This window comes from Leptopilina heterotoma, unplaced genomic scaffold (assembly GCF_015476425.1).
Source record: "Leptopilina heterotoma isolate Lh14 unplaced genomic scaffold, ASM1547642v1 Lhet_175, whole genome shotgun sequence".
Lineage (NCBI taxonomy): Eukaryota > Metazoa > Arthropoda > Insecta > Hymenoptera > Figitidae > Leptopilina > Leptopilina heterotoma.
The window spans coordinates 30,281-44,638 of NW_025110891.1; the positions used below are offsets into that span (position 1 = coordinate 30,281).

The window sequence follows — 14,358 nt, forward strand, 5'->3', positions numbered from 1 at the left end:
GGAATGTTTTAGTGAATTTTTTTTAATGCCGAAAACGTTCCTATTGTAACATTAAAACTAAGATTATATGAGCAGAGTAGCCATCATAATTTAAAAGCACAGTGTCCTAGAATATAAGAATGCCGATTTAAAAAAGAAACAGTAGGTAGTTCTGAAACTCGCGTGCTTTCAAGTTATGAAAATTTATTTCTGCAAAATTGAGAGAGACTAAATGTTTTCTGAAATTCGTGAAATAAAACATCTTTTAGAATAAAATGATTTTTGTTTGCAAGTTATAACATAAATTTACAAAACATAAAATTTCTATATTTGTAATTTTTATATTTTTATATACTTGAAAATAAAAAAAATATTATTCATATTAGATTACTTTTGTTTATTTCATATTATTCACTTAGTTTGTAATTGATGTTCAATTTCTAATAACAATTTTAGTTCACATCTTCCCCATCTTTGAAAAAGAGAATGCAATCATAAATTAATGTAAGTTAAAGACAATTTTGAAACTAGAACGCTTTGGTTTAACTGGTTAAAGAAAAGAAATTAAAATCATAAAAAAATGAGTATGAATAAAAGTATTAAATTGTCTTTCAATAAAATTTTGTTTCATTTCGCATTTCGATGTGTTCCCTTCAAATGTTTGTCTGTTTAATACATTAACTTTTATATAAGTTTTAAATAGACCCAGTAAAACAATTAGGAGTAAGCGAAAATAATTGGGGTAACTTATGTTGCTTCAATTTTAATCTAATTTTTTTTTCTTAGCCTGATTTTTTTTCTCCTGAATGTTTTGACTTTTTCATTTTTTTACAAAATTTCGTCTCCCCTATTCGTAGTCGGCATTTTTACACTTTATGACAATCATTCGTTCTGTTTATAATTAATTTGAATTAATCAAAAAATTAATTAATTAATTAAAATTAATTAAAATTAATTAATCAAAAACTCAACATAATTATTTTCGCTTACTCCTAATTTGTTTGAACTTGGCAATAGTCACGTCGACATAAAATCCAAAAGCCATATATATTGTTTGTAAAAGTATAAAATACTTTCACAAAAATATGTATGGCTTAATTATTGACGAGACAACATTTAAACCTGACAGGTTAATAACCTACTACAAACGAAGAAAATTAAGATTATAATAAACAAATCAAAAGCTAAACTTTAATTCTAGATTGTAAGTGACAGTCTAATTGAAATTGTTTAAAAGATTTTGGGTAATAATAACTACATTAATATCATCGACTAGTGATTTAAAATTTACAAATAGCAAATAACTTAGATCCAGATGTCATATGTTCAATAATTGACCTTTAATGATGTTCTAACGTGAAAACCTGGATATTCATAAAAAATAGTTTTTTAACCTAAATTCTTTTAAAAAATGTTGAATTTACAAAGTGAATTTCCATTTAACGTCAACTTCATGAGTATTGAGCTCTCAGCTACGTGGAGACCTCAATGACCCCTTCAGAAGTGTTGTTGTTGAGCATCTTTTGCTTGTCTCTTAACTTATGATCAAAGTGTGGAGAAGCTGAATCCTTAGGATCAATAGGAGACAAAATCTCGGCCTCATCGTTGGGCGAGACTGCTCCCTCACTGTCCTCATCCTCATCGAAATCTCCCTTTGGTTCATGCATCTCATGCAGCCTTACGGGCAAATACGCTGGATGATGAGACATACCATAACCACTCTCTCCACCATATGTAACTTTCCCCATAAATGATCTAATTTCATCAAAATATGTATCCTCTCTCTCATTTTCGTTGCTGCTTCCAGGAGAATCAGCCACAGAAACGACTCCACTACCATCATCAGCTTCGTGCTTCTTCAAGTGTCGATCAAGATTCGTTTGCTGACCGAAACATCGATCACACAGAGGACACTTAAATGGCCTCTGTTTGTCATGTATATTTCTTACGTGTCTTTGAAGATTACTCGAGATACTAAAGGACCTTTCGCAGTATTTGCACTTGTAGGGTTGTTCGCCAGTGTGAGTTCGAAGATGTCTTGTGAGATTAGCCGATCTCGGGAAAACTTTCCCACAAAATTTACATGAATAACGGTCCTTCATTTTCCCGTGTGGGTGATTATGATGGTTGGGTATCACAGCGTCTGAATAGGAGTCGAAAGCGCGCAGCGAGGGCCTTGCGAGAAGATGATCGTAAGCACCTGGTCTAGCGCCATTGAAGCCGTTCATCAATGAACCTAAAAAAGGAAGTCCTCGAGGAGGACCGAACGATGGAAATGAAGTAAGGAGTCGATTTTCGCCGGGACCACTTGGAGGTGGTGGCGCTGTCGGAAACCCCGGAAAGCTTCCAGGCTGTCTATACATCGCCTCAAGGAACATGGGATGAATCGGCCGAGGATAGACCATGTGGGGAGGGTTCGGCGCTGATTGTTCAGAAGAAACACTACTTTTTGGAGGAATTGGTACATTCTTAAGGTCGATTTCGGCCTCTTCCTTTATCTGTGAGTGTGATTCTTTTATGGAAATAGGTACTGGAGAAAGAATGCGCTTCTTTTTAGAAGTCGTTCCCACCGGAGTACCCGGCCTTTTCTTTGTCTGAACTCTAAGATCTAAGGGTTGGTCCACACTATCCTCGGTGGACTCTTCTGATTTTATTTCCACTTTGGGCACTTTCCACTTTGGTTGATCCATTTTTTCTTCTAATGGTTCAATCTTAGGAATGAGTTGAATTGCGGGTCTTGCTGGTGATGGTCTAAAGGTTGATGTTGCTTCTTCTGCAGTAGATGGAGAAACTTTACTATGTTGAGGAACGATTGTAGGAGGAGTAAATCGTTCTTTCTTAGGGCTCTTACATCTTTTCTCCGTTTCCTCAATTTTCGGCGGAAATAAAAGTGACGAATTGAGGAAATTCGGTGCTCCTGAGAACATCGCAGGATAATGGCTCATGAGATTCGGAGGATAGAAGGAAAGTCCACCAGGTAAGGAAACCGGAGGTCGGGGATAAACCAAAAAGGGACTTGTGCCAGATGTTGGAAGTTGAGGCATGGTTCCAGGTGAGCCAGCGGCAGTTGTTGAATCACAAAACCTCTTGTGCTTAGTAAGTAATGTTGATGTGTTGAAGGATTGACCACATTTGCCACATTTACTCTGAGTACGGCAGACCGCGTGCATCCGTTTGTGACGACATAAATTTGAAAATTGTGTGTAAGCTTTCTGACAAACTTCACATTGGAAGGGTTTTACACTACTGTGTATATGGGTGTGTTGCTTGAGGCCGGAGCTAGTTGCGAAGGTTTTCCCACATTCAGTACAAGCGTGACTCCTAGCACCAACGTGATGTGATCTTATGTGCCGTTGAAGATTGGATGGATCTGTGAAAACCTGTGAATCATCAATCTATTAGCGATACTTGAAAATTAGCCCTATCTAATGGTAACTGTTTTAAATTTGTTAAACAACTATTGTAATTCTTACCTTGGGACAATTTTCGCATAGATATTTACGAAGATCACCATGGACAAGAGCGCGATGACGGACCAACAGTGGACGCCATGCATAACCAGTCGTACAGTTCTCACAGCGATGCTGTTCTGATGGGTAACGATGACACGCCACCAAATGATTGTCTAATCTGAAAAAACATAGAAAATATAATTTTGGGTAAATACAAATAAGTATATTTAAAAACTATGTTTTTATTGTTTTAATAATTTTAATTTTCAAATACTTCTGTCGCAAAAGAAAATAAATTTTTATATATTAAGGAATACTAAAAAATTAAATCGATTTTTCGCCAGAAGCTTAATTATGGAGAAAGTTTATTTTATTTTGTGTCTACTAAATGGATGAACAATTTATTGATATGAAGTGAATGACATTATGTGAGAAGATATATAGGATTTGTTAACTCTCAAAAAGTATTGAGCGAAACCCATTGCAAGTAGCAAGATTATGCCTTCAAGGTGAATATACATGGTAGGTAATCTAGAAACACGCAAAGTTGATAATATAAAGGAGCTTAAATATTTTGAATCGTTTAACATTTTATATTTTACAAAACAGGTAATTCCTCGATCTCTAGGTATGTATTTGAATCTAGTTTTCTACGTTGTATTACATGTTATTTTTTACAAGCTTACTTTTGTTCAACATTTTTAACTATGGGAAACTAAAAAGACTGGCTGTAAATTGTCAGATTCCATAAAAATTGAACTCTTTTTCAGAATTAGTAAAATGAGTTGAAGTAACGTGCCCATTATGATTTCGTGAAGATTGTTAATTAAAATTAATTTCGTAATGAGAAGAAAAAATTTTCAGCCAACGAGCAATTGAATTAAAGCCGTTATTATGTCAAATCAATCAAAAGCATTTGACTTTTTTAAGGGTTCATAAAAGTGTACAATAATTGGTAATATAATGTTCGCATAAACATACGATTTTTTAGCTTTTATTTCTATCTTACACGGAGAAAAATTTATTCATAATGATTACAATAGTCTATATTACTGTTCGGATATGTGACCACTTTTTGTGATGATTACTATATAGCTGTTGTAAGGAGTACAAACATGAAGGTATCCCTTATACAACAGCTATAGTAATCGTTCCTACTCAATTCTTAACACATTACATAGTCTTCGTAATCATTCCAAAAAGTGGTCACATATCCGAGCTGTAATGTAGACTATTGTAATCATTAAAAAAGAATTTTTCTCCGTGTAAGTGTGGATAATGTACTCCACCCTACAATTCATTCAATTCAGTATTTATTGTCATTCTAATATCACTGGCACTGATTTTCAGGCTTGTGGAGTTGGCTCCTCCAGTTTAATATTTTTAGATTTTTTATTACAGTCGAAATAAAAAAGAAGAATTTACTTTTTTTCATAAATTAATAGGGGGATAACAATTATTAGGAGATTTTGAACCATTATGCCGTCACAGTTTTACAACACAAATCTTTCCCGTATTTGTTTAAGTTGTTGAAAATTGTTTATAATATTATAAATTACGTTTATTATGTGCACGTTGATTGAAATTTTGGGTTAAAAATAATTTTTAAGCTATTATTATTATTATTATAATATTATTATTATTATTATTATTATTATTATTATTATTATTATTATTATTATTATTATTATTATTATTATTATTATTATTATTATTATTATTATTATTATTATTATTATTATTATTATTATTATTATTATTATTATTATTATTATTATTATTATTATTATTATTATTATTATTATTATTATTATTATTATTATTATTATTATTATTATTATTATTATTATTATTATTATTATTATTATAATATTGTGAGTCACATAATCTATATTATTATTAGGTAGTCATTTTATATTTTTAGTTTGTAGGAATTTAAAAAAATTTAAATTTATCTTTTAAAAAAATGTATTACGTATGTGATGAAAAATAATTTTAATTCTGAATTAATAAGTTGATCTTTTTGATAATTTAATATTAAAAATAGTAAACATTCACACCTGACAAACATATACAGGCTTCAAAAATATTTTTTCAACATCTTTAAAAGCTGAAAAGTCGCGCGTTAAAATCCCTTTAGATACAATTTTTTTTAAATGGGAACCCCGATCTGACCGAGATTGGCTTTTGTGAAAATTTCCAGAAGGAATATTATTTGGATATTAATATAAAACTAAAATTTTATTATTCTCATGTATTCTTAAGTTTTTATTGATTTTTACTGCGTCTTTTTGTTTATTTGTCTAGTATATTATTTAAATAATAATTAAACTAAATTATTTTATTTTCTCATTTTTCGAACTTTGGGAAGCCCAGTTGGGCCCGCATTGGCACTCAATCTCACTTTGGGTGACTTTGGGAAGATTTTCACATGGGTCTACATCAATATTTACAATCTGCAAAATTTACAAATTGACAATCTACAATCCATTAATTTTTTTAAAGGTATAAGCGTTGTTATTTCCCTCCTCGGTTTACCCTACATTTTTTCAGTGTGCTTTAATTTAAGCAGTAAATCTTCTAATATCTGCTTTTTAAATAAGAATATTATGTACAGATTTAGTAAATAATAATTTCACTGTTAGAAATTGTGAGAGTAAAATCAAAAGAATTGACATTAACGAGTAATTTTTCTTGTACTTACACGTCAATTTCTTGAAAGGGTTTATCGCAGACTGGACATTTTATTTCATTTTCATCGTCTTCTTCTCTATCTTCATCTATATTTTCGCTATGTTGAGAAGCTAAAACAAAAAGACAAACATTGTCAATTTCTTTCATTTGAAATGTTAATTTTACGAATTATTTAAGAGAACAGGCCTCAAGATGGACATGATTTCAATTTCATGATCTATAATACAAACGAATACAACACCAATAAGATATATTAAAATGTAGTGTTCCGAATGAATGTACATTATATTAACTATTTTTTTGGGCACAGAGCAAAAATTCTAAACGAAATGTCCATCTTATGGGATCCTTCCCACTATAAATTTTAAACTTGTTAAAATGACGCTAATCAGACCAGTGACTATCGTTATACGCGTAGTTCTAGATTTATTAATGGTCAATATTTATATTAAATTTATTTATAAAATATATCATCTTCGTAAGCAAAATTTATTAAATGGAAAATCAACCTCAGAACCCCCCATGTGACAAATTTGTATCAATTCAGACAAATTTTTTAAAAATCATCCACCATATTGGTTTCGACATTTTGACTTCTGTAATATTAAACTTTTATTCATAAATAAATTAAGGTCCTAAAAACATACCAAATTCATAAATAAAGAACAGAAAAATATGAAAAATTGCATATGTTCTGAACTTATTGTTTTAAAAAATTTCAATTAATTAATTAATTAAAGTAAATCAACATTTATTTTAAAAAGATATTGAAATTATAAACATTTTTTAATAAATTATTTTAAATAATTATATAACATTATTAGAATAAAGAATTAAATATGTGATATATAGTCAGTTTATTATTAAAACCCATAAGTTAATTTTTGTGAGAATTTATTGCCGCTTAAGCAGAAATCGTTGCGCAGTGACCTATTGCGCATGGCGGTCGATTTCAAAATATATAATAATTGTAGTCTTTTGAGGGCTATGTTAATTTATTTATGTGTCAGCGATCTTGGCACTATATAGTTTCTTTTAGGTGGAAGAGGTACATAATACGAGAAAATTAACTTATAGGAAATTCGATTGAACTAATTATTTATCTAGTGTAACCGAAGGATTCAAATTTATTACATTTTTTCTGATATTCGCAGAAATTGTTTATTTTAATTGACTTAATTATTTTGTTGTTACTGCGTATAATTTCTTATCTCAACCTAACAAAAAAATCTTACATCAGCATTTAAATTACGTCAATATTAATAATATTAATATTTTTTTTATAAATTTACATCTTCGTACAAAATACTTGTGTTGAAATTTCTTTTGGAAATAATAGATGAAGCATGTTGTTATTTAGACTGATAAAGTGTTGTTTCAGTCTATTTACATACAAAGTTTATTTTTTTATCTATACTAAATATGTTGTTTAGAAAAACAAATATAAATTTAATTGCGGCTTCTTTAAAGACAAAATAATTGTTAACTTTCAGTTTCAGGTTATATTAAGGGAATTTATATTCTTCAACACCAAAATAATCTCACAATACACTTGAAATTTTTTAATTATTAATTCAATTAAAAAACTGGAAACTATTTAAGACAAACTTTTACTTAGAATATGAATTAATATCAATAACATCAACCTTATATAACCAATTTTTACTAAAATAAATTATTTTGACTCTAGTAAATTTAAATATTTATTACGAGTGTTAAATATTTTTGTAAACTTAAATATTTCATTTAAGTGAACTCAATGACAAAAAAGATTTGGTTCACGCAATCTGTTTTGTTCCACTTATATTAAATAAAAGCTTTTTTAGTATAACAAAATTTTTGTTGCTGGAACCAAACAATTTTCTTAGTGTATATATAAGTTGACAATCATGTAAAGAAATATTTATTTCAATTATCTTTACCGTTCTCGCTTATGTTTATTTTTATTATAATTTTCTTCATTAAAAAATTATTTATATGGGGTTCTTGTATTAGCCAAAAAATTTTAATTCTTAGTTTCAACAAACTTTTTTGTTGACAAAACATTTGCAAAATAAAGAGTAGAACTAACCTTACAGTTGTGAAAAAATTCCTTTTTCTTATTAAGAAAATGCTATAGAATAGTTTTCTATAGAACCGCACTTTAATAAATTACAGAACTTGTTGATGAGACACAACTCGAGAAACAACCTTGTATCAAGACAATAGTCACAATGAAGTTCCAGTTTGTGCAGAATACAGCACACTATTACAGAAGGTAAATACTTGCAGGGTGACCGGAACCGTTTCCTATTGGTAAAGTGGGGTTTCTCGTTAGCCAATAACGGATGAGGGTGAGTATTCATACCCTTCCCCCCATGATATGCACCCTAAATGTGGAGGTTACAAGTTAAATCAGGAATCAAGGATATATCAAAATATCAGGGGATCATCCCTTAACAGAAAAAAATCCTTTCCAGTTTCAGACAAAAAGCTTCAAAATGATAAAAATGTTTTCCTGATTTCATTAATTAAAATTGAATCACAGTTTAGGAATTTCATGACTGTTAAGAATAAACTAATTTAGAAATAAAAGGAAAACAATCATAAAAAATTTTACTTGCATTCAATTTTACAAACGTTTTTGATGATTATCCTTGTTTTATTTTCATATGGTCTATATAAAAGAGGTTGATAAAGAGGTTGATAACTTTATAAATAAATATAACCTGCAAATATAGGAAGAAAACGAATTGAATTTTACCAGGTGATAGGCCTATCATGGAATAAATATTTTTAAAACTTAATATGCTTTTTTTTGCTCAACGAATACAAATGTAGGTACAAAAATTTATTTTTCAATAATTCTAATCCAATATAGGCGTCAAAATTTTTTGAAAGTCTATGAACATTCTTATAAGGATATACAATATAATGCTTATTGTATAAAAAAACTTTAATATCACCAAAACATTGTGTATACCTTATTTGTATATTATAAAATATACTTATAATAATTTATTTATTTATTTACCATAATAAACAGGACATGCCCTTTCGTACAAAAGTACTTAAAAGAATAAAATTACAATAGTAATTACAATATTTCATAACTAAAATCTAGGCTGGCTCATCAACATTATCGAAACTTAAAACTAATCTACGCAATGCTAAAGTAAAGCTCTGTAAATTATTGTCAAAAAAATTAATTCGATCTGAGATTGTATTAGCCTCTCTACTAATCCTACAAATAGGTTCATTATTTCCATAATTCGTTCTATGATAGTTTGCTCGGAAAGGTACAAAATGTCTAGTAATTCTAGAAGGAACAGCTAAATTGATCATTGATAAAAGAGCAGGACATAAAATAAACCCATTCAAAATTTTATACAAAAACAATAAATCATTAAAAAGAAATCTTGACAAAACCAACGGTACACGAATTGAGGCAAAAAACCACCATTTTATGGTTATTTTATGGGTTTTTTTATGGTTTTTTACCATAATCATTAAATTTGCACCAATTTTCAATATGATTTTCGTGATCAGAGTATCAAAATACGTAAAGAAACTGTATTTTGTTAAAATTGGCTGTTATTTTGAGCAAAAGTATTTTTTGACCCCTTTTTATGGTATTTTATGGTTTTTTACATTTTTCTCGGAAAATAATGGATTTTAGCAAATAATGATAAGAACATAAAATATGTATTTTGGTGAGTTCTATAACTTTTGTTTAAAAAGTTTTTCAAAATTTTTCGTTTTTTACGAATTATACGCAAAAAACCACAATTTATGGTTTTTTATGGTTTTCACCATAAAGATGAAATTTGCGCCAAATTTCATTATCATTTTCGTAATCAGCGCATCAAAATACGTTGGTAAACCAATTTTTATTGAAATCGGAGGTCCCCCTTATTCGGAAGTACACCCGAAAAATCATTATTAAATAATAATCCCAAATCTGATATTTTAGTTCTTCTAATTATTTCTTCACCACCAATTGTATAACAATACACCAATGTATTTCTTTTTGAAAAAGAAAGAACACAACTTTTATTGATATTAACAGTCATATGATTAAGGGAACACCAATCATCCAAACGATCTAAATCTTGTTGAAGTTCAGAGCAATTTAGACATGGATCAGTAGGACCAATAATCCTATAACACTTAAGGTCATCAGCGTATAAAAGAAAAAAAGAATTTCTAAAAACCAAATCAATGTCATTAATATTTAAGATAAATAGAAGTGGTCCAAGATTTGATCCTTGAGGAACACCCGATGTTGCAAAAAAAGGATCTGAATAGGCCTGATCAATTCGAACAACTTGACACCTGCCAGAAATATAGCTTTTCAAAAAACAAACAAAATCAACAGGCATGCCCATAACTTCTAACTTTCTCAGCAGAACATTATGATCAACTTTGTCAAATGCCTTGCTCAAATCAGCATAAATCACGCCAACCTGACCACCAAGTTCAAGGTTGGTGCTCAGGTAATTCACAAAAATTCCAAGATTAGTCAATGCAGATCGACCCCTTACAAAGCCATGTTGTTCATTAATAATAATATTCAATACAGTGGCATATAATGAATCAAAAATTATACTAATAATAATAATAAAAATAATAATAAATTTTTAATTTTTTATAATTTTCAAATCAATATTAAGTATTATTAAGTAACAATTTTATTATTATTGTTCAAAAAGTTAACACTTTTTAATTTTAAAAATTAGTTACAGTACAAAAACAGCATTGTTTTAAATCCTAGATCATATGGTGTTACTTCTCGGTTGAGGAGTATTAAGGGATCAAATACATCCTCATATTTTTAAATTCAGGATATGTGGCTCTAAATTAGGCATGGATAAAGGACAATTAACGTTTGCCAAGGGGTGGGTGATCATGAAGTGTGTACAGTAGCGTGGGGTTGTACTCGGTTCCCATGAAGGTCCGTTGGGGGCCCATCGTGAAACCATATGGCTAGACAAGTGTATACCGGAAGATTTAAATAACCGTTGGCTCTTAAACTTCGCTACTACACCTTTACTTGTCCTTATCATCCATATTAAACCATTTATTACTTGAAAACAGAATATTCTTTGAAAATAAAATGCACTTTTTACTTTTCGATTATTTTTAACAATATATATAATATCTTTAATGTAAAATAGGGATAAGAAATACTTTATGATTTTTATCGACGACGATTTATGATCTCAAAAATTCTAAAAACGAATTTATAATTTGAAATTTTTTTGCGCACATTGATGCAGTATTCTGATTTTTAGATAACAGATTGAAATAATACAAAAGTGTACTAGACGATATTTTTTAAATTTATTGTACTCAAGCATAAAGTTCCTAGGAAAAGAAAGATTCTCGAAGGTAACACTACTTAAAAACAAACACCCGTCTGATTTCGGATGTCAGGTGGTCTGTTAAATTATGCTAATTTGATGTTTAATAAAAAGGTCGAAAATATAGTACGCTAAAAAGTCAACAGGTGGGACCCACCAACGACATACTATACCCCCAGCTAAGTTAGTCGCAGGCCGTTTGATGGGAAAAAGTAACGGAAATCAATGCGTTCTTTCAAACCACTGAACATCATAAGACAATGAAATATACATCCCAGATGACACGTTGAATAATTTTTCTAAAATATGAGTACACTCGAAGCTCATGAAACTTTGAAATAAATTTTTAAATATCCGCAGTTTTTCAATATTAGGCGCAAAATTTGACTGCACATTGCCATGGAAATTTAAATTTATTCAAAATTTAAACGAATTTTGTAACAAAGAGAGGAAGTTTAAAGAAAATTTAAAAAATGTATAAAAGATTTGCCAAATTCGAGTTTTAAAATGATGGAGGCGCAGATGCGAAAATGAAGAATTTTTAAAAATTGGGTCTGACCAATTTTTTTTTTATTAAAGTACCTAATATTATCCCAGATAGTACACGTAGCCTTGCAGTAACGTTATGGTAAGTTTAATATGCAAGGTAAGCAATATTGCAGTGTAAGGTTACCATAAGAAAATTTTGTTTTTTATAGTTCCGTATAATTTATTTATATATTTATTAAAATTTAATAAAACTCAAAAAAGAATAGAAAAAACTTTGAAAAAGATTATTTTACAATATTGCAGTAACCTTATGGCATAAGCTTATCATGTAGGTAATCTTTGCTTAGGTGGGACATTTTAACCTTACAATATAATTATAACCTGACAGTAACCTTACACTGGAATATTGCTAACCTTGCATGGTAAGGTTGCCATAAGGTTACTGCAAAGAGATAAAATTAAAATAAAGTATATTGATTAGAAAAATTATTAGAATTTTAGATTATTTTAAAGTAAAAAATACATATTTATTTATTTTTGACGATTTGGATAGAATTTTAGACGCTCTTTCACTTAGAGAAAACCATAAAGTCATTAGTCAAAAGTTTATTAAAAGTGAGGAAAAAAAAGTCCGTTTTTAAAAAAGAAATATAAACTTCTAAACATGATGGTTTTTAAGAATTTATACTTGTAACTCGTTACCCCGGGGATTTTGGGTTCGCTATGAATACGAATATGAAGTCAGAGAGTTTTAAATATGAAAATAGCAGATTCAATATGGCAAACGTACTTTTTACAAATTTAACAGATTTAAAAAAAATGACTAACCATTTTGATTTTTTAAAATCTGACATTAGATTTGTAATCAGCGACTCCGAAAACCCCCGAGTAAAGAACCCCCTGAGTAACAAATTAACTAAATAACTACTAACGAGATACTGACAAAACAAGTTGTTTAACTTCCACAGCTGTTTTCTCGAAAATTATTTGTTTTCACACGTATAAGCCCCCTTTTCCTATAGACAAGGTTACTATCTAAATTTCTCAAATTTTTTTAGAATCATCCTAACTAGCACGTAACATTACAGTAATATTACTGTAATATTAAACAATAATATTATTGTAATATTAAAATGTAATTATTTTAATATTAAATTAATTAATTAATTATTAATTAACTATAATAATCGTCGCATTCATTTTGTCCAGTCTGTCCACACCTGAAGTTAGTCATTGTTATTTTTTTTTATTCGTTTTGATAGAAAATAGAAATAAAATATAAAATAACAATTTTTTAACAAAATTTATGCTTTTGTTTTTTATATGTTTTGATAGATAATATTACATTTCTTTATTTTGTTTTTATTTTTTTAATTTAATAATATTATTTTTATTTCTCAAATAATTCAAAAATATTTTTATTAATCTAAAAAAATTATTAATATTATTATATTATTTATTATTTCCTTTGATTCTAAAAAATTAGCATTTTGTAACAAACATTTTAGAAAATTAACAAATGTAAATCTTGTAAAATATTTTCTTTTTTTTAATATGAAAAACTTTATTACTTGACAAAATTTTGACTTCTTCCTTGACTCTAAAGAATATTCTGATTAACTCTAAAAATGATTAGATACTCCAAAAAATATTCCATTACATTTATTTACGAATTTCTTTAATTCTTAAATTATTTGAAAACATCAATAACTTCTTTTCTAAATAAATTTTAATCATTATTTTCCCACAGGAATAAAATATTTTTAATAATTTTTAAAAAAAGTTCTTTGAGAATTTTAAAATCCATTTGTTTACGAAATTTAAATTATTCAGAAATTCTTCAACTAAATACGAATTAAAAAATAAATACTTCAAATAATTTCAGAAAAAAATTCAATTAAACTTTTTTAAAATAATTAATTCTACAGAATTGTTAGTTACCTATAAGTATGAAAAATACAAATTTTTAAAGAATTTGATTTGGAACCATTTTAAAATTTAATTATTTCTTAAAATTCATGCTGTAATGCTTTTAATAATTAATTATTATGTAGAACTTTAACTGAAATTCATTTTTAAATAAATTTTTATTAGATAATTCAATAATTTAAATGCAAAAATAAATAATTTATTGAATAATTAAAATTTCTTAAAATTTAAGTCTGATAAAGAATTTTATCAAAACATTTTTAAATTCATTTTTTGAAGGCACAAATATGAAATTTTATGCAAAGTTAGCAAAGCATTTATATATTTTGTAAATTTCAATCTTTAAAGAAATTTTTTTTAATTTTTGAATTATTTTTTGTGATTAAGTAGTTAAGTGATTAAGTACCAGTTTTTATTGTTAATAGGCATTATTATTAATTATTTATCTATTAATACTAGGAGAAACTACACGC

General features: G+C 28.2%; 1 protein-coding gene across 3 annotated transcripts in view; it reads right to left on the reverse strand.

Annotated features, from left to right (window-relative positions):
- Window positions 1–308: 308 nt before the first annotated feature.
- Window positions 309–14,358, reverse strand: part of LOC122499770 (histone-lysine N-methyltransferase PRDM16-like) — a 385,029-nt gene continuing 370,979 nt past the window's right edge. For 2 of the 3 annotated variants that reach the window (XM_043608275.1, XM_043608274.1), the window contains exons 6-8: window positions 6,136–6,235; window positions 3,453–3,609; window positions 309–3,374 (exon numbers count right to left, since the gene is read on the reverse strand). In XM_043608275.1, the coding sequence (XP_043464210.1) occupies window positions 1,452–3,374; window positions 3,453–3,609; window positions 6,136–6,235 (2,180 nt within the window). In that variant the 3' untranslated portion in view covers window positions 309–1,451. The remainder of the gene's footprint in view (window positions 3,375–3,452; window positions 3,610–6,135; window positions 6,236–14,358) is intronic. The other variant, XM_043608276.1, reaches the window with a different exon arrangement.